At 37.9% G+C, this 25,542-nt stretch overlaps 1 protein-coding gene and 1 long non-coding RNA gene across 2 annotated transcripts; one reads left to right on the plus strand and one right to left on the minus strand.

Moving 5' to 3' along the window:
* Positions 1-236: 236 nt before the first annotated feature.
* On the minus strand, positions 237-16,681 carry LOC310642829 (uncharacterized protein). The gene is made up of 4 exons (XM_083366768.1): positions 16,503-16,681; positions 6,125-6,254; positions 3,735-3,864; positions 237-838 (listed from the first exon to the last, which is right to left on the minus strand). Exons 2-4 carry the CDS (start codon positions 6,249-6,251, stop codon positions 622-624), a joined length of 474 nt encoding a protein of 157 aa, XP_083222894.1. The 5' UTR covers positions 6,252-6,254; positions 16,503-16,681; the 3' UTR covers positions 237-621.
* Positions 14,684-17,037, plus strand: LOC310642834. The gene is made up of 2 exons (XR_014492967.1): positions 14,684-16,575; positions 16,679-17,037. It is a non-coding gene; the product is annotated as an uncharacterized lncRNA (long non-coding RNA).
* Positions 17,038-25,542: the final 8,505 nt, after the last annotated feature.

Here is a 25,542-nt window from a genome sequence, read left to right on the forward strand (position 1 = left end):
ACAAAGAAAAGTATACTCCTTCAACCAGAAAATCACAGAGTCCCACACAAGCATTCTTCCCCAAGGTTCAGCAGATCAGTTTCACAACCATTTGATTTCCTTGCAAAACTTTCCTGACCTTTTTTGCTTCTCACAGCAACTGTCTATTCTCTTTCTAAGGAACGCTGATTTTTAGAATTGTTTTTTTAACCTTGAATCTCAAAGCAAATCAAGATCAAATCAATAATTTTGAAGTACAAAATTGAATTTAATGCGGATACATCCAAATTTCAAATCTGAACGCACAATTTACATGTATTGGAAACTCACAGTGGGAAAGGAGACTTCTTGAGACTTCAAGGGCTACATGGACCAGCCTGAAGACTGGAGATTTTTGTTTGTGTTCTATAGAAATGGGGCTTCCCTGAATTTAGAAATAAGATTAAAAACAACAGTTGAAGAGGAAGAAGGGATTATTTTTTCAAATAGCAAGAAGTCACATGTTTAAAAAGCACTCACGAGGAGAAGCATCTTCAGTGAATTAGCATTAAACCTACTGTATGTCTTTTTAACCAGGCTTTTATTGTGTGTTTTCTTAAGAATCTCAGGAATTTCTAGTCTTCTTCCTTCATAAAAAACAAATTAATCCCTCTGAGCTCGCCTCCATGCATGTGTCCTCTTCTCTGGTAGTCGTTGCAGCTGGAGGTTAGTAAGCTTTTGACTCCTTCTGGCCTTGTAGCGGATAACAAACGGAGCCCTTTCTATGATCCTAAGCCTCTCATTCAGTTCTGCCAATCTTGACTTTATTGAATCTACTTGTTTCAGGAGATTATCAATTGCTTCTGAAGCAGGCCGGAGGCTGCAGATTTAAAAAAGCGTCATGAGGTGGTGTACAGATTGGTTTTCAACAGAAACCATAGCAATCTGTTGACAAGCAATGACAAACCGCAACAAAGCATATGTCACAGTTTTTGATAAAACATCCACAAGGTAAGGGTAGCTTTTCCCTTCCTGGAACTCTTGAATTATGGCAGACTGCAATTTCCACCATTCCTAGCCAGCATGGCACTTTGACAATTTAGACAAGGAGATGTAATCCAACATCTCTGGGTTACTAGTTAGCTTTTGACAGGAAAAAACATCCAAGCTTTTTTGCTAGTTGGGTTAACCAGACTTCCTCTTAGACCCACCAAAGCTTACACTGGCTGGGTCTTTTGATTTGTACCAGATTTAGATATGTTTACCATTGAGGAAGCAACAGAATCTTTTGAAAGGCAGGCACATTGTACATTAAATTTACGTTAAAAGCATAATATAGGCAAATATTTAAAATATTACAATTAATATTCAATTTTATGCTAGTCTGCAAAATGTTTTGATACCAAAGGAGAAGATACATTCACTGACAGAAAATAAAATCCCTAAATAATATTGTTTATATGGATATGCATGACACCTGATGTTTTACATTGACCAGGACATTTTACAAAGTAGCCTACAATCCAAATTCAGCATCAAAGATGTCTAAACTATCAACAGTGCAAAGTATTTGAATACTCATGATACCTCATGATCAGAGGTATGTCATGAACTGCATCTTATTACAACTGACAGAGGATCATCTGAATGTTAAAGTGTTTCATTTATGCTATTTCAGCAACTCTTACAATTTGTTACATAGACTAATGGTATTTTAATTATTTGATATTTATTTTAAAGAACAAGCAAAAAGAAACAATTATGTTGATATTTTTCTAAGGATCATAATTTGCTTCAATTCCTCTGTCTGAAGTAATGTTTGATAATGTTTTTTACTTGAACACAAATAAAATATAGAGTAAAAAAATTCAGTCAGCCCAGGTAATGGTACATTCAGTGTCTGTGTGCGTGGCTGTATGAGAGAAAAAGAAAGAGAGAGAGAGAGAGAGAGGAAGACTTGTGCTGAATACTTCTTTAATCTTTGGAAAATGGATAAGGATATGTTTTTTGTTATGTATTTAGTATGACATTTAAAATCCTTTGGAGACTCCTGTATGCTTCCTGTATGCTTAACTACCACTTTGCATTTATTTTAAGAGCATATTCTACACAGGGGAGCATTTCATGCTTACAACTGACACCATGAATGTTTCAGAATATAAGCAAATAGCACTCATCTATTATAACTAAAAAAAATCCATCCTTGTTATTTAAAAAGAGGTAAGTGCAGTAATTTATTTGTTGTCAATGGGAACCAACCCTCCTCCTCTCTTGTATAACCTGCATCCAATTCTACCTACCCCACCCCACTTTCCGTTTCTATTTTTCTCAGCAGTTTTGTACAGCTACTTTTGAATTACAAACAACATTTTTTTGGTGGATCACTTGTCACTTGATCTTTACAAGTCTAACTCATTTGCTAAACTGGAGCATCATTATCTAAGCCAGTTTAGATTTATCTATAGGAGATGCAGCCTGATCCTTCCTGCATTTACTCAGAAGTCAGTTGATGAGTCTAAAAGAACTGTCTTGCTTCTTCAGTCTTGCTCAGGCTTGTGCCTATTCTCTGGTAGGCAAATCTTATAGATGCCAGCATAATTCTAAATATATTACACATTTCTATAATAGCGTTATATTTGCTGTTTTTATTTCTAGGAAACACACGTGGTCACACACACACATATAAATTCACATACTAACTTCAGAATATTGTGGTTCCAGCAGAAGACATGATAATTGATGACTTAAACTCATTTTGTCCTCATGGAGGTACTGACAAGTGAAATGTGTCTCAAGCAAATGGAAAGTGAAACAAAAAACCAACTAATTTCTCATACACTGTGGAGTCTCTTAGAGCATGGCTTTTCAACCAGTGGTACGGATATCATCTGTGGTACATTGGCACCTGGCAGGTGGTATGCAACCATCCTAGAAAAGTGGTAGCGGGGGAGGAGAATGAACTGAACCGGTGGCAGCACCACACAAGCTTGAGTGAGAGAGGGCTGGAGCTGCAGGGCTGTCAGGGCTCAGTGAAAGTGCCAGGATCAGCGCTTCTTCGGAGCTGTCAGGGCTCAGCGAAAGTGCCAGGATCAGTGCCTGGCTCCAGCTGGAGCTCGGCACTGATCCTGGCACTTCTGTTGAGCCCAGAAGAAGCGCCGATCAGCTGGAATGTTGCAGCATCTCCAGGGTCTTGTGATTTACATTCAGATGCTTGACAACTGATTCGTATTTATGACAGTCACAGTGTCCCAGGGTCATGTGAAGTGACCAAACTCTGCTGCAACCACCCAGCAGACGGGTGGGGTGGGGGGATAAAAACACCTCCCACCCCACCCCCACTGCCAATCCTCAACAGAAATACAACAATGAAAACCTCAGACAGGAGGAAGAGCGCCGACAGGCAGGTGTCTTGCTCGGCGGTGGCTTGGGGGTCACTTTTTCCAGTGGCACTGTAACTTCCAACAGTCACTAAGCAAACTGTTGTAAGTCGAGGACTACCTGTACTTCATCACTTTTTTCCTCTTTTTTTTGGTCATCATGTTTTTGACACCTTGCTAGGCAACTGGTGGTACTCAGATGTTGCCATATCCTAAAAGTGCTACAATAGGTGAAAAGGTTGAAAAGCCCTGTCTTAGAGCCTTGGATGGCCAATGGCAAGAAAGTCAGTTCAGCAGCAATAGTTGTGAACCACAGAATCTCCACATCAATGTTAATCCAGTCTTTCCTACAGAAGGACAAATTATATAGAAAGATAACTGCCACCCTCTTATTCTTACCTAGACAGTTCTGGCAGCAGGGTGTCAGGGTGACTCAACAAAGAGAATTTTATTTGCCAAAAGATGCTGTTCCCCCACTTCTCCAGTAGGCAGGTGATGCTCTTGGTGCCTTGAACATTGACCTTGTCAGCTACAGAACCAGAATTGACATGATGGTGCAGGTTAAAACAAAGACTCTGAAACAAAACAGTTTTCTTATCAACTATCAATACGCAGCTACCTTTGTGAATTAAAGAACAGCTTTAAATAGAATAATCTGCAATATACTGTATTTTATTCAAGTCCTGCTTATGGCCAATACTGGGAGAGGAAGCAGGGAGAGAGAGGAGAATGCTAGTTGAGACTAACCAAGTGTGTCTCTCATATATTATTTTCTTCATTCATATGTGTAAGATTGCTTTCAGTTTTCTGAGATTAGCTTTTTTAAAAAAATTTTTTTAGAGTCTTTAGAAATGTGGGTGGCTGATAGACTGCAAATGATCCATTGTCCACAGCTTCTCTTTTGTATTCCTGCAGATTGCCCAGTTTGCACTGCTGGCTTCTGGGAACAAGAGTTCCTGCCAATTTTTGGAAGGAAACAAGAAGAAACAAGTATGGCAAATCTGCATTAGGCTTTGATTTCCTTGGAGATATATGTATCTCCACCAAAACCCCACACAAATCACATGAAATAAGTTCCCCAATTGAGGCTTTATTGTCATCATTTAGAACCTACTAGAGTTTAATTTTTATTACAATAATGCACTTTGACCACTTCTGGAATGTCACTACCATTATTTTTTAAAATATTGTCTTCATATGCACTCTCTTTTGCTAACTTTAAATTCCAGTTTAAAAATTAGTGTAATGTTATGCTTGAATGGTATTTGGATAGATGGCGCTAATTTTCTATACTTATTTTTGTTAGTCTGGTTTTGGAAAGATGGGAACTATGAATGCATGCAGAGATAGGGTAAGTTAAGGTAATCATAAGCTACAGAAAAATGGGTGTTTCTTTTTAGCCTTTTCCCAACACTTAGGTTTTTATCTTTAGTGCACCAATATGTTCTAGCACTCCTATCTCAATGTCTGCATAAAAGTTGGAAAGAGCTGGCCCAATGAGATAGGGTTTCCATGGAGACAACTCTTCTTGGATTTAAGCTTTTAGGAAGATAGAGAAATTGTCCGTGCTTCGTTGCTGGAGATGAGGTGTTTACCCATTTCAAAGATTAAAAATGGAAGAGAAGGAAAGTCCCAAATAGATAGTGTTACATAAGCACAGCTAGGAATGTCTGAACCTCCAACTTTCCAAACTTATCCAGCATTTTAATCAGATGTAACTATTCAGTGGGGCTTACATTAATGTGATAGATTTTGCCTAAAATACATCCCAGTAATAATTCACCAACAATACAAACTGGAATAATACATTTGTTTGTTCAGTTGCAAGATACTGAGGATATGTGATATTTCAGGAAAAAAAATGCAGGGGCAGTGGCTTAACTGTTACAATTATTCAACACAGCATGAAAATAGTGCTGAGAAGAAATATTATGTGGATTCCTCTCCCCCATCTATTTCAATTTGATAAAACTTAATTCACAGATTATTTCAAAGGAACATTTTGGAGAAATGTTGATTGCTGATGTAGCTTTTTTGCACTTATAAAATAAGGGGCCTGGAGATTGAGTAAATACCCCTCCATTTATTGCACAATTGTTTTTCCTGAGTCTGCAGTCAACTCCCCTTTATTTCTAAGAGACAATATAATGAAATTATTTTTTCATTGTGATCTAATAAGCATGAGATATACCATTGAGAAATTTTAGAGTTTTCTTATTTCCCATGGAGAACTTTGGGAAACTTTGGTGGAGAATTTTAAAAGGTATGTATGTGCTCCTCTCTCAACCTCTATATTACATTCTGGAGTCGTGCAAATCAGGTTAAATCTCACTTGAATGATGGATTTCTGAATTGGATCATTGAATTGAGTTGATCCATTCTGAAAAGATCTGATCTGGGAAAAGCCTTTCTGTATAGGAGAAAAGGTCATTAATTTGGCAGATAAATTCAAATTGATTCATCTGTTTTATCTGGCCTGATTATGTGATTTGGAAAACTGATTGAATTTGGAAGTTATATTATATTATTACAACACCAGACATACATATATGGGTAACATTTTCATCCTGCATTTGTTTGTAGTTTAGTGTCCTGTACTCAGATTATAAAAATAAAGGACTCATTCAGTATGTTCCAAAAACATTCATATTTGTATTAATACAAAGCCATCTGTGCTCATGAATTCTTTAGAGGTTAAACAGGCAAACATAGATAGCTTTCCACCCTCAAGAATGTGACTCATCGAGTGTTCCACAACTGCTGTTTTCTTGCTTGTTTGCACCACTTACCTCCGTCTCTGTAGTCCCACTCCTGAATCTGATCCAGAAACTCCTTCTTACAAAGGCTGTTGGGTAGGGAGTGGAACAAGAGAAGAAATGGGAGAGCACGTAGGATGGGCTTGGTCAGAACTTTCATCTTCTAGGTCAAGAAAATATAAGCCAATTCTAAGTTTTCTTTTAAAATGAAAGAGAAAAGAAAGCTAATTCAAAGAAGCAGAAATAACACTATATTAGTCCTTGCTAGGCTATACAGTGATATTCAACACATGTGGAATTATATTTTTGGATATCTTTTTAGCTTTGAAAAATAGTAAGTTGTAGACATCACTAAAGAGAGAATGAATGAAACTCCCTTAAAATCTGCTACATGAAGTGCTTTATTGCGTGTCTGGAAAAAGTATTATTATAAGTTAAATTATAAAATACCGATTTGGGGAATTCCTGGACACGCGATAGAGGGCGTATCTATGGGAGTGAGTATGGATATGGTTTCTTATAAGGAACTACTTAGATTGCAAGGGAATGATTGGCAACTTAAACCAGTAGAGGAGTTAAGACAAGAAAACATAAGTTACTCTTGGTTTCAATATACCCAATTGAAAGCTAGGTGGAAGTTAGATCAAAAGGTTGGCATCACAATTACAGATCAAAATTTAGTAAAGCAAATTAGAGATTTAAATTGTGCACATGTAAAGAGGATATATAATGCTTTAATTGAATTGGATTCGGAAACGGAACTGGTTAAAGACTGCATGATAAAGTGGGCACAAAATATTCAGGAACCAATTTCGTTGGACACCTGGGAGATAATTTGGGTCAGAAATGTTAAATTTACTCAGGCTCAAAATTTAAAATCTGCTACATGATGCCAGATATAATTTCCACAGCCCCATAATTTTGCCCACTTTAGTGAAATTTGATCTTACTGGATGAAGTCATTAGATGATTGACATATCAGTAACATAGTGAGCCCATTGTTCTGGTAACTTTCACAAACATGGCTTTAAAGAAATATGTATTTTTTTATTGTTGGAGACAGGTTGTTGGTTTTTAAAATAATTATTTTCCATTTATACATCTTTCCATATCATCATCATCATCATCATCATCATCATCATCATCATCATCATCATCATCGCCTATTTTTAAAAATCCCTTAAGACTTAAGGAAGCTAGGGAAGCTGTGGATTCCTGGAAAGATAGTTGTAGATTGAAATACAAGACATTTAGATATATCCCACACCCTCCCTATAACTGAAAAAGGTAAGCATACTACACACTAGATTTGAGAATTTCACTGACATTCTCAGTGACTTACTGACTTATGTAAGGAGAGTAAGATACATTTCGAAAATGACAAGACTAGAAACAATCCAATGTTCGCTAGATTGGCATAAGGAATAATTTTGGGAGAAAGAGCTTGAATGAAAGGAAGGGAAGCAACATTTTGTTGCGAATCTTAGTAGTCTTCCCATTCCTTAACTTCCTTGGAGCCAATATAACAATATGTGCCCTAATAAAGAACTAATAATAAATATAAATAAATATATAAATATAATACAATTGCAAAGGAAGGTTAATCCTTCCCTATTTCTTCTCGGTTGGCACGATTATTGGATTAGAAAGCAAAGTGCCACTCCATCTCTAAACCTATCCTGCTTGTCTGGTTCACTGCAGTGAGTCAAGGACTAGACTCTGAGAGAAGTAAGCCAAAAGCCAGCATGCTCAGGTTAGAGCTGACGGTTATATGACAGTTATATCTACACCAAAACTGCTCATTTTCAGGTCACCAAGCACAACAGAAAGACTGAGGGTTACAGTCTGGGATAGATGTTTTGTACTGATGTCTCAATGATGTACACAAGCATGTAAAGATGGAGCTTGCATCATGAAATAGTATCTTATGCTGTGGAAGAAGCCAACTCTCTTCAAGATCAGGATGTTCTTAAGTACTGAACTATATTGTAACACTAAATATCAGATGATCCTTTCCTGTTTTTCCTCCAATGGATTAGCATAATTGTGGCTGTGAAAATGGTTACTGATCATTATTATATCTCACATTTGACTTGAGTTGTTGAGTTGTTGAGTTGGGTGTACAGTACAGTTGATCACAACTGGTGGGCAGCCAACCTTAGCCATCTTGAAAAAGCTGAGCAACTGATTATAATTAACTAAGAACTATGAAGACTTTCCCAGACTTTAGGCTATTCTGGAAAGTTGGGAAATCATCTGAGACAATGGCAAACTACTTCTGCATTGGTGCCAAAACAGCTGGATAGCTATATGTGTTTATGTAGGTTCCATGGGTTGAACTGTGGCTGATTTTGCAATTATTATGGATATTTGATGATTGCTATAATGAGGGCTTCTAGCAGTCAGTAAGCAGTTGTGCTAGTTCTGTTACTTCTGTTAAATTGCAGAGGATTAAAGGAAACCCCAGTACTCTCAGGGTTACTGGTAATAATTTACAAGGTTTATATCATTATATACTAAGTTCTCAAATGAGAAATGAAAAAAGTAGATATTTCATGTAGAATTCATATGTGAATTACTTATGGTAAACTTTGAAAAACTTAAATTATCCTTCCAATTAAGTATGATTTTCATTACTTAATGATCTAGAAATCATGATAGTCTCTCTTCTGAATATTCTTAGGAATTATTGGGAATTGACTCAAATATGAATAAAGATGAGCACTTTTCCAAATTGGGGAGTGCAGTTATGGTTTAAGAAGATTTAATGCTCATTGGAACATTAAAATTTATTTCATGCTTTCCCATCCCACAAGTGCATGGTGGAGGTTTCACAGTTTTTAGATTAATTATATTACACCTTTCTGATATTATGACTTTTTTCCATCAACACTCGCATCTCCTTCTCCCCAGCCTTTACCATATATATTCATGCCTCAAATTTACATTAAATAATTACAGGAAAGAAGTGAGTTAAAAAAGTTTTGGAAGTTTGATAATTAACAAATGCTTAAGTATGCAATGTAGCTTTGATCCTAATGTCTGACTTTTAGGCAGTTTAAGTGAAAGCAGGTACCACGATCTCTGAAATAAAAATTGCATAGTGGCTTATAAGTTGCCCCCAAAATGTTGGTGGTTAAATTATACAGAAGGACTGTGCAACATTATTTCCACAGCAAGGTTTGTGAACATCTCTCTCATGTGAAATATGGGCAGGATCACTGATTTTCTTTCTCTCTTTTTTCTTTTTTGTAAAAGTTTTATTGTTTTTTCCCCCCATACATTCAGTAATAATTTTTCAACAAATGTGCTGTCTGAGTTTACATTCACATATTTAATTCCTAATCCTTTATTCTTTCCTCTAGCCATCGATAAAATAAGTCCCAAGTTTGATAATATTCCATTTCTTCTTTTTCTTTCAGTCTCATAGTCAGTCTATCCATCTCTGTGCATTCTAGTATTTTTTAAATTATTTCTTCACCTGATGGTATTCCTTCATTTTTTCCAATATTGCGCGAATATAATTCTTGCCACTGCTGTGATATGCAAAATCAAATATAATCTTTCTTGGTTAGTCTTTTCTGGTAAAGGTTGTTAGATGTTTTGTGCCAGCCATGGCAGTTCCCCAAAAAGGTCATCAGATGGGAGCAAAGAGGCTTCTTTGCTCCCACTGGTGGGTCAGGGGTCCCCAGCCCCTGCAGCCCCATTGGCGAGAGAGTTTTATGGTAAGGGAGGGGCTGAGACCCCCCATAAATACCTCTGCTCAAGGGGCTGCTCTTTGTCTAGTCTAGTCTTGCTATGCTTGCTTGCTCTCTCTTTGTTCTCTCTTCTGCTAGCTTATAATCCAGGCATGGAGGCCTCCATGCCAGGAAACTCTTTCTATTTACTTTATCGTTAAATAAATCTTTGAATGATCGCATTCCTGCGTGATGCCTTTTACTTGGAAGCACCTTAACGATCCATCGACCTCGTGAGACCATCTCACAAAGGTAAAGGTAAAGGTTCCCCCGCACATGCGTGCTAGTCGTTTCCGACTCTAGGGGCCGGTGCTCATCTCCATTTCAAAGCCGAAGAGCCAGCGCTTGTCCGACGATGTCTCCGTGGTCATGTGGCCGGCATGACTAGATGCCAAAGGCGCACGGAACGCTGTTACCTTCCCACCGGAGTGGTCCCTATTTTTCTACTTGCATTTTTACGTGCTTTCGAACTGCTAGGTTGGCAGAAGCTGGAACGAGTAACAGGCGCTCACTCTGTTACGTGGCACTCGGGATTTGATCCACCAAACTGCTGACCTTCTGATCGACAAGCTCAGCATCCTAACCCACTGAGCCACCACGTCCCCTGTCTTTTCTGGCATTATACCTAATTTAAAAAAGTTCAGGTTTAAAATCTACAGTACATGTTCTCCCAACATCTTTTCTAGCCGGGTATGTATCTTTTTCCAATAACTCTTTACTTTGTCACATGTCCACCAAACATCATAATAAGTGCCTGACTTATGTTTATATTTTCAACATCTATCTGACATGTTTTTAAACATTTTTGCTAGTCTTGCTGGTGGCAAGTGCCATCTATAGAACATTTTATTTAATTTTTCTTTGTAGGAAGTTGACATTGTCAGTTTGTAATTTCTTTCCTATAAATTTTGCCATTTTTCTAATTCTACATTATATCCAAATTTTTTCACCCATCTTATCATTGTTTCTTTAGGGTCACTGACTTTCTACAAGCTACTGAAGATTTTTATTAATCTATTTGTTGTACAGTGCTATATTTCACTAGTATTATATCTTTAGTGACTTTTTCTGCCAGTTCTTATTAATAATTGAAAATTCTTCTTTCTAAATAAACTGCTATTCCTTTTTATATTAAATTGGTAATGGAAATGCCTGATCATTTTCTCCCAGCAGAGACAGATCAAAGTTTATTATATCAAAAGGCTGAAATTGTAGCACAAATCTTGTAGGTCAAATAAATGAAAGTGGAGGCAATTTAACAGCTCCCATCCCTTTACTGACTCAGTCCTATGAGATAAAATCTTTCTCCATTGAGGATATAAAAGACAGAAATAATGTGTTTCATATCTGGAGAAAAATATCTTCTTGACTATAGATTGTATAAAAGGTAAGTGGTAAACTTTCAAACAAAATTTTCAGGGTCTTGTGAGACCAATTTTCCTCCCCAATCTCTTGATAAAAATACACTTTCAATTTCTATTGATTATAATATGCCATCATACCTGGTTAGGTAGCTGCATTTGGATTATTATGCAGTTTTCCTTCTTTACTATTCAAAATTTAAAATTGAAGACTTTAAAAAAATGTATTTGTCTTTCAGACTGCAGGTGTTGGTACAATCAATTTACTATTGTTCAGAGTGTCTTCTTATTTTATAGTCTTCTCCAGATAGTTTACATCACAAAGAGAGACATAGTAGTTAGTGCATGGAAATGAAGCCAACATAGGTTTGTCAAACACAGATCATGCCAGACAAATCTTACTGAATTCTTTGACAATGTGACAAAATTACAATGTGACCAGAGAAATGCTGTGGATATAATTTACTTGGACTTCAGTAAGGCATTTGATAAAGTAGACCGTAACCTTCTACTTGATAAGTAGATTTTGTTTCACCAAAATTAAGACCTGGTCTTATATATTTTTTGCCTCCAAAAGAGGCACTAGGTCTTAATTTTGGAGAATGTCTTACCTTAGGACTACCACAGCCAGGTCTCCCACACCCCTGTCGTGCCACTTCTTGACTTCTGAGGCTGCTTGCCGCCACTTGTGGCTGGACGCCATGTGGTGCATTGTGCAGTTGCCACTCCTCCTAACAGGATGCTGCTTGGTGCTTTGTGCCATTTCTGCTGCTCGTGGCAGCATGCTCTGTGGGTCTTTGGGCCGTTTCCGCAGCAGAAACAGCCTGAAGTGCCACATGGTCTCCTGCCACGAGCAACAGAAGCAACCCGAAGTGCACGAGCAACGGAAGAGGCCCAAAGCGCACGAGCAATGGAAGAAGCCCAAAGTGCTATGTGGTGGATTTCTATTTGAAGTCCAAATAGCACTCCTGCTAGGAAAGCTGTGCCCCATCCTGACGAGCAAGTGCTAAGCTTTGATGTCACCTCTGTCCGGAAAACACTGCAGAAAATTAACATTCAGAAAGCAGCAGGCCCAGTTAACATCCCTGGATGTGTCCTTAGGGAATGTGCAGATGAGGTGGCTTGTGTTCTCACAGATATTTTCAATCTCTCATTGCAGCAGGCAGTGGTCCCATCATGTTTTAAGATGGCCATCATCTTGCCAGTGTCAAAATAGTCCACAATTACAGTCCTCAATGATTACTGTCCGGTTGCACTGACATCCACCATTATGAAATGCTTTGAGAAGCTGATGAAGAACATTATTGTATCTAGCATCCTGCCAGCATTAGACCCGCTTCAGTTTGGCTACTGACCAAATCACTCTACGAAGGATGCTATTTCTTCCATTCTCCATCTGAGCTTGAAACACTTAGAGGAAAGAAATACTCATGTGCATTTGTTGTTGACTTCAGTTCGGTGAAGTCTAACACTTCTAATACCATTTTCTTGAGCACAGGTTCTCCTCAGGGCTGCATCCTAAGTCCGCTGCTGTTCACCCTGTTGACCCATGGCTGTTGTGCTAGGTTTGCCACCAACCATATTGTGAAGTTCGCAGATGATACAACAGTAGTGGGCCTTATTCATGATGACAAATGTGGAAGCTTATCACAAAGAGGTTGAGGGGTTCATGAACTGGTATAAGGAAAACAGCCTAGTTTTAAATACTGGAAAAACCAAAGAGATCATTGTCGATTTCACAAAAGGCAGGCACAGCGACACTTCTCTGTGTATTAATGATTCACCTATGGAGATGGTTACCAGCATCAAATTCCTGGGTGTGCAGCTAACAAGTAGGTTGGCTTGGTCGCTCAACAGCGAGACACTGGTGAAGCAGGCACAGCAGCACCTACATTTTCTGCGTTGCATGAGAAAAGCACATCTTCCTTCTCCTATCCTTACCACTTTCTACAGGGGGACGATCGAGAGCATTCTGTCATACAGCATCACAGTCTGGTTTGGAAGCATCACTGCTTCAGACAGGAAGGCAGTGCAGAGAGTGGTGAGGATGGCCGAAAAGATCATTGGCAGTTCCCTCCCTCCCATCTAGGACATAGCACAGAAGAGTTGTTTGAACAGGGTCCGTAAGATTATCTGGGACACTACACATCCTCTTCACGACCTGTTTTCCTTGTTACCTTCTGGGAGGAGGCTTCGTGGTATCCGTAGCAGAACGTCCAGATTCAGCCATAGTTTTATTCCATTCAGCATTAACCTTATGAACCCTCAAGCTTCCTGCTTCTGTTATATATTCAAGATGGACAGTATTTAATATTTGTTATGTATATGTAGGGGCGTGGGTCTATACATATGTTTTTATAGTATGTTTAGGTGTGTGTCATGTATGTGTTTCACTCTGAGAGCGGGCAACTAAATTTCATTTTTGATGTGTGTTGTTGTACCCACAGTAAAAAAATGACAGTAAAGGTTATCTTATCTTCCTATCTTCTGGGAGGAGTGGCAATGGTGCAATGCGCCACACGGTGGCTGGCTGTAGAAGTCAAATAGTGGTGCGACAGATGTTGGGGTGTGGGAGGCCTGGCTGTGGTGGTCCTACCAGTAAGGTAAGTGGGTGCAGGGCATGTGGGGCAGCTTCACTCCCCTACCCCCTCCCTAGCTTGATTTTTAGGGATGCACCTTGCCCCCAAACTAGGGCTTAGTTTTGGAGTAGAGCTTATATTAGGCCCATTCCCAAAAATCAAGCTAGGGCTTACTATTGGGTTGGGTCTAACTTTCGGGGAAACATGGTAGAAAAATGTGGATTAGACAGCATCACCACCAGATGGATTCATAACTGGCTGATCAACCGAACTCAATGCATAGTCCTTAATGGAACTACATCCACATAGAGGGAAGTATGCAGTGGGACACCCAAGGCTCTGTCTCTAGGCTCTGTCTTACTCTTAAATATTTTCATTGATAATTTAGACAAGGGAATTGAAGGAAAACTGCATCAAATTTGCAGACCACACAATGGCAGGAATAGGCAACACTCCAGGCGATAGGCTCAAGATACAAAAAGATCTCAACAGACTTGAACACTGTGCCCTACCTAAATGAAATTCATTAGTGAGAAAAGTATGATTCTACATTTAGGCAAGAAAACCCAAATGCACAGATATAGAATAGGTGGTACGTGGCTCAATAGTGGTTACTGCAAAAGGGATCTTGGAGTCCTAGTGAACAACCACTTAAATATGAATCAGCAATGTGCTGCAGTTGCCAAAAAATCCAACATAGTCCTAGGCTACATTAACAGAGGTATAGAATCAAGATCATGTGAAGTGTTACCGTGTTTCCCTGAAAATAAGACCGGGTCTCATTTTTTTTGCCTCCAAAAGAGGCACAGGTCTTATTTTCAGGGGATATCTTACTCACATCTGGCACCGACTGTTCAAGATAAATATGCTATGTGTTGATCTTGACTATATAGAGAACATACAAAAAATGGGATGGAGTTAATTTTCTGTATTTCAGTTGTTTCAAAATAAATGTTACACAGGCTTTTTAGGTATACTTTTACAAACTTTTTTTTTAAAAACCCTGTCCAGTAACCAAATCAATTCATATTTGTCTGTACCACTGACAATAAGATTTTTTTTACTGCCCTAAAATTATGTTCTGTTTCCAGTTAGCAAGATAAAAAGAAAAAAAAATAGCAAACACAAAGATGACAAAGGGAGTGCAAATGTTGTGCTGTGTTTCACTGGATTTTCAGCCAACTTGTCATTGCAGAAAAGTGATTTATGGCTGCTGTTCATTTAGTTGGATAATCATGCTATTAAAGGCTCCTAGGTCTAAACTGGTGAGGGGGGAAGGAAGAAAAAATAAGTAATAATCATTGTTAAAATTTCTGTTTTAATAATTTCTGTTTTCCCCTTTGCCAATTTGCAATATTTGTAAGCATTCAGGCCTTCTTAAAAGGCATACTGTAGGTGATTATATTTATGATGCTGCATGAGGCCCTGTATATATGGCAACCATTCTTGCTTAAATTTAATTAGACTTCTGTTGTACATGTGTCCTCTTAGTTTGTCATTGCTGCATATTTTTCAAGATTAAATTCCCAGGCAGATTGTGCTGGGATTGTGTTTTTCTTCTAGAGTTGAGCAGTTTATTCTCACTGCTATGAACATATAACTCATTAAATTGTTATTTTTTCTGAGATTAATGCCTAATAAAAACAATTGTGGTTTCATTTCAAATTTAAATTCTACTATTTTCTGCATTATAATATGTATGTCTTTACAATATTTTTGAATTTTTTTAACATGTCCACTATATGTGATAAAATGTTCTTTCTATATCATGGCATTTCCAACATTTATTACTGTAAGATTTGTCAATTTTAAATACCATTGATGGAGTGGTGTACCATCTATATAACATTTGGTAACAATTTTTCTTTAAATTATAAACTGGTATAAATTTTATAGATTTAGTCCATTATCCTTCTTATTGTTATATTGTTACTGATTTTGAAATTTCAGTCTCTTGTTGATTTATCTCATGGATCATTGTGTGGAGATTTTTCATGTACATTCCATGTTCCTACTGTGAGTCTGTCTTTGCAGCTTCAAATTTTATTTTTGTGCCTGGCAGCATCAGCAACTAGACATCCCAAAGGCTTTACTCTATCCATGCAACAATAGTGCCTTTTAGTTTGCCTGCTACTGTATATTCATTGTTTCTTAGGCTGCAGGCCTATGCACATTTTAGCTAGAAGTGAATGTTAATTGATAGTTAGTTGCCTTTATTATAAATGTTTTTATTTTTAGGTTTTGAAAAATGTAAATTCTTATATGAAATGAAGAAAACAGAGAGGAAAATCAAATAAAGTTAAATAAATAAAATAAATTCTGGTAAATAAAAGAAACATTAAAATCCAGGCAGCTTATAGCTTCTACAACTTATATATTATTGAGTACATATTGTTAAGCAATGTTGTTTTAGAAGGAATAAATAAGTGACTTCAATGAGTTAAACTTTTGTTATCCTACAGACATATCTCAACATAGGCATCTCAATCCATATTATGTCCAGAATCTAAACACTTATGTACACAAGATCTATTCAAAGATTCTTTCTCTCCCTCTCTCCAACCACTTGAACTACTGCCACATTTGTAAAAAAGCACATACATTTTCACATTTGGGCAGCTATATTCATCTAGAGAACTAATAAAAAATATTACCCATCAGACAATACCTCTTGCAAGTTGGACATCTATATTATTTCTGACCAAGTAAGCATGATATTGTATGTAAAATTTACCTGGATTTCACAGGACAATGCTCTCAAGAAGTCTCTGTTTCCTCTATCACAGACACTCTTCTATCCTCAGCTGGTAAGTGATGTATTCTATTATGTACTATTGTATTCCTTATTCCACACGTTTCCCCAAACTGGGGTCAGAGCTTCTTCTAATTTTTCCTTTCTCTGCCTCCTAGCTTATCCATTCAAGCTGAACATCTCTTCCCCAGTATAGGGGAATAGAAGAGAACATCTCTAACAGGCTTTTTTAAAAGCTATTGTCCAGCATCTTCTGATTCATCCTTCTACTTCCCGTTATATCCCCACAATTATTTGGCAGCCCCAATGATGATATAACCCTGCTTGCTGTCCACAGTAGTTTCTACTACTCTGTTGTTCTCCTTTATAGAAGACAACATTTGTAGCCAACTGTGACTCTGTTCTCCAGGATGATCCTGCTGTTTGTCAAAATTAATTCTTTGTTGATTACTTCATTCGGGATATATTATGCCAAAACCTTTTTTTTTGGTCAAAATAAATAAGGAAATGAAGGGTGTTTCTGTTTTTGCTTTTTCTTTTTTTGGTCATGCATTCCCTTATTCTCAAAGTTCCTGGATTGTCAAACTAAACAAAACCAGAATTACTCAACAGTTTCATAACACACAATCCTAAACATGTTTACTTAGGATTAAGTATTATGGAATTCAGTGAAACGGCAGTGAAAGAACTTCCTAAGTCATATATGGTATGATAAGAAGCAGTTTTTGTGCCTGAACCTCAGTGTTCTTGTTCATCTTTCAAAAGTGAACTGGCAATTAAGAGGTTCCATAGAATAAGTTCTATGTATCAGGCCTTTATTGATCATTCCTTCAAGGTAGACCAATTTAGAAAACAGGAGTCATTAGGAGTCTTGGAATGTACTGTAATGTAGTTAAGGTATGTAACAGAATCTTGAAAAACTGTCAAGTATCCTCCCTACTTCAACCTATATCTAACCCAATCAAACTGGAGTAGTTTTGAATTTCTTTTCATGCTTTACTTTCCCAGGACTCAAATCTATTTTCTGTAATGTCTTTGCCCTTCACACCTCTTAGTCAAACCAATCTTCACATTGCCTTCTCTATCAGAATTATTCTTCCCTCTCATGAGGCAGGTTTAGCAGTTCCTCATGGCCAATGGAGAAGTTCAAGATGGAAAATTTAGGTTAATTCAAAATGCCCCCCCAAACCCTATTACCAAGCAACATCAATCGAAAGACTAAGGTGGCAGGAAACAAAGTGTTCATTGTCCAGTGAGTCTTAAGACAGTTTACAGAGTTGGTGCTTGCACGGATATTTCATATGGCATAGCTAGGCCAATTGTGATACATGTGGTACTTGTCAGGGATAGCCCTTCCATTGAATTAAATACTCATTCCTCCCCTTCTTGCATCCAGAATTTTTTTTGTTAAAAAATACTCCATCTTGTATTCCTCTTCCCTGTCTGTGAGACTAGATAGGGAGGAGAAGCTGCTGAATATGAGGGACAACTGCTCCCACCATTGGCTACCAGAACTCTCTGAGCAAAAGATGCAACCTGAACATTCTCTGATACCCTATTTCAGTGTTCTGGCAACATTGTAATATATTTTCTCTGAGAGGAAGAGGAACATATAAATGACTTTTGTGAAACAGTTGTCCTTCAGTCACAGAAGAAGGAGGCAAATCGGTGTATAGGTTTCCTTAGAGGTCATCCTTTCAAGCTTTAATTATGGGTTTGCTGTTGTGATAAGCAAATCTTATCTAATTTATCTATTGGTGATCTCCTTGTCTTTAGCTTCTTTAGAATGCTCTTTGAGGGCGACTGGGAGAGGGCTGACAAAATTTTTAGATTTCAAAATCATGATAGAGGGAAATGGAAAGGAAATGTCAATTCAGGTCTGCATGATGGCACACATGCCAATTTATTTTGTGAGTTAAGAGTATACAGTAGGTGAGGTAAAAATTGAAGCAGGATAGAGATAGCACCTACCTGACCTTATATTGAGTCAGAGACTATACATTCTGCAAGTGCTCTGGATTCTTGAGGTCTGTCCTCACTTGCACAAGATGGATGGCTCCTGTTAAAAATCCTTAATCTCATTGTTGACATGCTGCTTTATTTATCAGCAAATGTTTCATGAAGATACAATAATTCCCTTCAGCTGGGAGAAAGTAAGGTGAGATAAGAGGGCCTTTTCTCCTTCCATTGAAGCCTGGAGGAGTAAAGGTCCTAAAGTAGAGTTCACTGTTATCAGTTTGCACAAAAATGGAGATCTGGATGTCTGAATAATGGCTTGGATGAAAAGATATTCAAGTCCTGGGTATCTTTTTCTCTTGATTAGACATTTAAATTGGTATTCCTAGTTAAAGCTTGCATATACTGTTAAACAGGGATGATGCTTCTAAAAATGGTAATATCCAGAACATTCTGGAGATCTTTAACCTTTCTAGGTGTCTGCATGTAAGTATGGAATGAACTTTTATAGGATCTGTCTGCTCATTATTTATATAACTGTGATAACCCTAATAGTCTAAGATAAAAAACATTTTTCCCAACTTGGTGTACTGTTAGTTTTCATGCTGGTGCTGTATCATATTTCTGACATGAATTGAATATAAAGAAAGGATATCTGAAAAAACACAACCTGAATTCAGATAAATTACTAAATAATTGTTCAAAACATCAGAGAACAATTCACTCATGAATCTGGAGAATATGACAGGCAGGTAAGTACACCACAGGGCATTACTATGCATTCAAATTTGTTACCTCAGCTGTCGAAAGCTGATAAATATCCATGTTCCCCTTTCATTCAAATGGCTTTGTAAGCTCTTTCATTTTAATGAAAATGCATCTATATGAGAAGGAGTGGCAGAATGCGGGAGCAGAGTTAAAAGAGGGATCAACCTAGAATCCCTACGTAACCACAAGCAAACTACATCCAATCGCTCTTGAATTCCATTGACCTTTATTTAACCCTGAGCAGGTATTAACTGTTAGTTGAGAAGATTCTGGTGTATAGGCATGATTAGCAATAAATCAGTTTAACTGGGCCTTCATGTGTGGACCTTATCTTTTGCACTTGGCAGCATCCTTTCTGAGGTGATCCAGCAAAAAATGGTGGCTAATGAGTCCTAATAATCACAGTGTTTAGAAGTCCGTCATGAATAGTTCTCATAGAAAAATAATCTTTTTAATAAAAAATGTACAGGTGCAAGAAAGAAAAATATTTTTTTCAGACTGATACAGAAATTATTTTAAAGTAGCTAATTTCTGAATAGTCATAGAATATTGAGTGGGATACGGGGATCCAAGTACACACATCACATCCGCTCAATATATGTATCCAGATGCAAACCTTGTGTTCTGAGCAGAAATGTTGGAAGAACAGAGAAGGCTCAGGGCCTTCTTTTTCATTCTAACAATCTGCTTTATATTTCTGGGCTCCTGGCTGCCATTTGGCAGAATGAGAACCAAACAACCTTGATCAAAATTTCTGAAAAGAAAACCACATGATTTCTCTGGGTTTCTCAACAACCTTGCTTCAGACAGCTAGGTGCAGACGGCCATTTGTAGCCATGTTTGGCTATTGGGAAGTACACATTTTTCTGGAGACTGTTCCCAATGCAATCAATCTTTCCAATTGCTCACAACTGAACTGATGGATGAGGTTACAGGGACACCTCCTGTGGTGGGCTTCCTAAGCAGTCTCCAAGACCCACAAGTATTAAGCCAGAGGATCTAGTATTAAAAAAAATTGTGTATAATATCAGATTTGTATTAAAAGGAGCTTCCAAAGCCATGATTCTCGAGATGTGTTCCCCTGCTTAATGGGAAACAGCAATTCTTGGTGCCAAAACAAAACACAAGAAAAACAAATAGTTTAAAAGATGTCCAAACAATAATCTATATCACCTGGGTTTCATTTCAGAAGGGCAAACACACTGCAGTTTTCTTCATCACCCAAACTAAAATTCCTGGAAATATTTAAAACCTGAACAAGTAAGATAAGGAACACTTAATAAAGCTATGATGGTAGATGGTTTCATACTGAACAGCAATTTCTATGCTTCTAAAATTTACCTATGAAAAGCATGTTAAGAAATATGTATTTTGAAATAGCACTGGCTAGAGGCGTGACTAAAAGCGTGGAAAAGAACAATTAGCAACAATGTTTAGATAGCTTTTCATTAACCTGTATGGTTTTTTTTCAGTGAACAAATATGATTATATTTGGGAGATACTGCAATATTCATGCTCTCATTTTATCTAATGTATCTTGGGCAATGTACTAGAAACCCATAGCTGTTCATAAATTAAACAACATAAGAATCTTGTCTTGGGACATAATCTCCAAATCATTAGCCAGTCTGTAAAATTTTCAGATTGCAGAAGTTCTTTCTCAAGATTGGATAGAGATTTGAAGATTATTTTTAATAGAGTTTTCTATAGGAAACAATTACTCTTTCGGAAATAAAAAGTTGGAAAGTCCTTTGATATCAGATTTGTCTATGCTTCACTTATTGATACAGTTTATGAAGAATAATATATAATATCCCCACACTCTAGATTCTGTTTGGGAGTTATCACTATACTGAAGCAGTGAAGCTAGAGAAAACAGTTACATATCATCTTTGCTGCAACAAAATAAAAACTCCAGGAAACTATCAAAAAGCAAAATGGTTCAATTTGGAATCAATGTTTAAAAAACTAAAGAAATCATTGCTATGTCTTTTAAAAATGACTTTAAAATGCAGAGATGATAAATCTTGTGATATCTTAATAATCCACACATGGTTTTTGGTAGAGACTTTTCTGCACAAGGAAAGATCTAGGAACATTTTGTTATAAAAATAAACATCCTCTAGGTGAGATGGGCACCATACAAGTCAAATAAATAAATAAAATACTTAGAATTTAGAATATTCTGTACATTTTAACAAGAGCATTTGCATACAATAATTTTGACTTTTTCAGTGACCAATCACCACTGGGTTCTTAATGTCTGCCAATCTACCATCACCACATTCACCTTATTAAACCCCAAATCCTCATACACTCTCACTGTGGGTGAACAAGGGAGCAAACTCTATAGCTCTCACCACTGACTAGGTTACCATTGCACTTCTCTACTCTTAGGTGCTTCTGCTTGCTTGCCTCCATTCCACATAATCCACTCTAGCTACAGCTAAAGTCTTTCCCCATCTAGTTCCAGGTTTTTGTGGGATTTTTGATGCTACATAAAGGTCTTTGGACACACATTGACATAAGATAGCAAAGATGGTATATGACCCTGTCCCCTTCAGTCCTCCTTGCCACAGGGGCAAGATGGCTGCTGCTCAGAATGATTGGCTCCATGGCAGCTGTAAAACTCAGGTCAGCCTCCAACTGAACTATCAGTCTGAATGCTCTTCTGCTGCCACACACATTTGGCACCTGGGTCCCCAAGGTCTTCTGTAACACTTCCCTGGGTCATCACCACTCCTGCAGCTGAGCAGGACATCACAGCTACCCATCCTTAAAAGATGTCAGTTGCAGCCAAGTCATTATTGCCACTGCAGCCAGATCAAAGATTTTCACTGGCTCCACTGCAGCCAAAATACAGCTAAACTCCATGAGATGATTGGTGGAGTCTCTACTTAGTGTTAAGCAGTGCTTTTTTTGTCATACAACCCGCCTTGCCTACCCTACAAGGTTCCATCCAAAAAAAGGTGCCGGAACTCCATTCTGAGTGTTCTATGAGAAAAAAGCCCTGGTGTTAAGCATCTACTCTCCTGAACTACATACTGATTGGTTATGTTGTTGAGCTATTACTATGCCAGCAGTTCCTCAATCAGTTTGATCCCCACCATCTTGTCTGGCTTTGGTGCCTTTCTTGGTTGCAGATGCATCTGATTCTGCCCAATCATTCTGGAACCCCTCAATATTGTTATCCTGGACTCACTAATCCATAACTGTGGCTCTATGGAAAGCTATCTAAGCAGTAGTTGCAACAAAGAGAAATTAACCCTGTCCTGCCAGAGCAACAAATGTTCCCTCCAATAGCTGCTGGAGCCTCTCTCCATGTCTGCCAGTGGTACAAACAGAGGTTGAGACCATCTATATCCACTCAAGTGACTAGACTGCTCCTACAACATGCTTCAGCCACAAACTGTTTTCCTTGTTACCTTCTGGGAGGAGGCTTCGTGGTATCCATAGCAGAACATCCAGATTCAACCATAGTTTCATTCCATACAGCATTAACCTTGTGAACTCTCAGGCTTCTTCCTTCCATTATATATTCAAGATGGACAGTATTTAATATTTTATTGTATGTATATGTAAGGGTGTGGGTCTATACATATGTTGTATGTAGTATGTTTTAGGTGTGTGTCATGTTTCACTTTGAGAGCGGGCAACTAAATTTCATTTTTGATGTGTGCCATTATGTCCACAGTAAAAAAATGACAATAAAGATTATCTTATCTTATCTAACTCCCTTAGGCTGACATTATCTCTATTTTAAATGAAATTTGATGGTGAAAAAAGTAAGATTCTACATTTAGGCAGGAAAAATCAAATGCACAGGTATAGTATAGGTGGTATGTTGCTCAATAGTAGTAACTGTGAGAGGGATCTCGGAGTCCTAGTGGACAATCACTTAAATATGAACCAGCAGTGTGCTGCAGCTGCCAAAAAAGCCAACACAGTGCTAGGCTGCATTAACAGAGGGATAGAATCAAGATCACGTTAATACCACTTTATAATGCCTTGGTAAGGCCACACCTGGAATACTGCATCCAGTTTTGGTCACCACGATGTAAAAAAGATGTTGAGACTCTAGAAAATGTACAGAGAAGAGCAACAAAGATGATTAGGGGATTGGAGGCTAAAACATATAAGGAACGGCTGTTGGAATTGGATATGTCTAATTTAATGAAGAGAAGGACGAGAAGAATATGAGAGCAGTGTTCTAATATCTCAGGGGTTGCCACAAAGAGGAAGTCAAGCTATTCTCCTAAGCACCTGAAGGCAGGACAAGAAGGAACTGATGGAAATTAATCAAGGAGAGAAGCAACCTAGAACTAAGGAGAAACTTCCTGACAATTAGAACAATTAACCAGTGGAACAACCTGCCTCCAGAAGTGGTGAATGCTCCAACACTGGAAGTTTTTAAGAAGAGACTGGACAGCCATTTGTCTGAAATGGTATAGGGTTTCCTGCCTAAGCAGGGGGTTGGACTAGATGACCTCCAAGGTCCCTTCCAACTACTTCTTCTTCTTCTTCTTCTTCTTCTTCTTCTTCTTCTTCTTCTTCTTCTTCTTCTTCTTCTTCTTCTTCTTCTTCTTATTATTATTATTATTATTATTATTATTATTATTATTATTATTATTATTATTATTATTATTATTATTGTTAATCCTAAAAATCCCACAGGTTCTTTTATCATGTATCTCATTTCATCTACCTTCTCAGGTAAGAAGAGTCCAGATCTTGGGGAATATGACCCTCTCACTCAGGCTGACAGTGATGAGAGTGAAGATGATTTGGTCCTCAATCTGCAGAAGAATGGTGGAGTTAAAAATGGGAAAAGTCCCCTTATTATTATTATTATTATTATTATTATTATTATTATTATTATTATTATTATTATTATTATTATTATTATTATTTATTATCCTGTTATGAAAAAGAAAGTTCCTTTTGAGCAGGTCAGATCATTGCTGTACTATTTTTCAGGGAGCTAAAAAAATCTGAACAAGAATTTGCAAGGACAGCCAAGGGGTTAATATAGATTTTATTTACAAAAACGCAACATTTCCATCCAAGAAGTAATGGGTAGAGTGATCTAACCTAGAAATAAGGATACATTTTCTGACAGTGAGAACAATCAATGGAATAGTTTGCCTCCCAGAGTGCTCCATCTCTGGAGGTTTTCAAAAAGAGATTGGACAATCATTTGACAGGAATGATATAAGGTTTCCTGCCTTGAGCAGGGGGTTGGACTAGGAGACCTCCAAGGTCCCTTCAGCCCTATGATTTTACAGTTGCAAGAAAAAGTATGTGAACCCTTTGGGATTATGTGGTTTTTTGCATGAATTGGCCATAAAATGCGCTCTAAACGTCATGTAAGTCACAACAATAGAAAAACACAGTCTGCTTAAAATAATACTACACAAACATTAGCTGTTGTCATGTTTTAATTGAAGATAAGATGGAAACATTCACAGTGCAGGATAGAAAAAGTATGTGAACCTTTGGACTTAATAACTGGTTGACTCTCCTTTGGCAGCAATAACCTCAACCAAACGTTTCCTGTAGTTGCAGATCAGACCTGCACAACGATCTGGAGTAATTTTGGACCACTCCTCTGCACAAAACTGTTTCAGTGTAGCAATATTCTTGGGATGTCTGGTGTGAATCGCTCTCTTAAGGTCATGCCACAGCATTTCAATCGGGTTGAGGTCAGGACTCTGACTGGGCCACTCCAGAAGGCGTATTCTGTTCTGTTGAAGCCATTGTTTTGTTGAATTACTTGTATGCTTTGGGTCATTGTCCTGTTGCATCACCCATCCTCTGCGGAGCTCCAGTGGCGGACAGATGGTCGTACGTTTTCCTGCAAAATGTCCTGATAAACTCTGGAATACATTTTCCCATCAGTGACAACAATCCGCCCAGGCCCTGAGGCAGCAAAGCAGCCCCAAACCATGATGCTCCCTCCGCCATGTTTTACTTTGGGGATGAGGTTTTGATGTTGCTGTGCTGTGCCATTTTTTCTCCACACATAGTGTTGTGTGTTTTTCCCAGACAACTCAATTTTGGTTTCATCTGTCCATGTTTGAAGTTTGCAAAAGAGCACCTGGATGTTCCACAGCATTACTGGCAAAATATACTGTGGACAGATGAAACCAAAATTGAGTTGTCTGGGAAAAACACACAACACTATGTGTGGATAAAAAATGGCACAGCACAGCAACATCAAAACCTCATCCCCAAAGTAAAACATGGCAGAGGGAGCATCATGGTTTGGGGCTGCTTTGCTGCCTCAGGGCCTGGGCGG

The sequence above is a fragment of the Vipera ursinii genome (genome assembly GCF_947247035.1).
Source record: "Vipera ursinii genome assembly, chromosome: 6".
Lineage (NCBI taxonomy): Eukaryota > Metazoa > Chordata > Lepidosauria > Squamata > Viperidae > Vipera > Vipera ursinii.

What these genes read in the sequence shown, in the direction of transcription:
- LOC310642829 (XM_083366768.1), bottom strand. Translation starts at nt 6,251, where the DNA reads ATGAAAGTTCTGACCAAGCCCATCCTACGTGCTCTCCCATTTCTTCTC. An exon ending in GTGGGACTACAGAGACGGAG is followed by an intron (nt 3,865 to 6,124) that starts GTAAGTGGTGCA and finishes CTGGTTCTGTAG; the next exon opens with CTGACAAGGTCAATGTTCAA. An exon ending in CTGCTGCCAGAACTGTCTAG is followed by an intron (nt 839 to 3,734) that starts GTAAGAATAAGA and finishes TTAAATCTGCAG; the next exon opens with CCTCCGGCCTGCTTCAGAAG.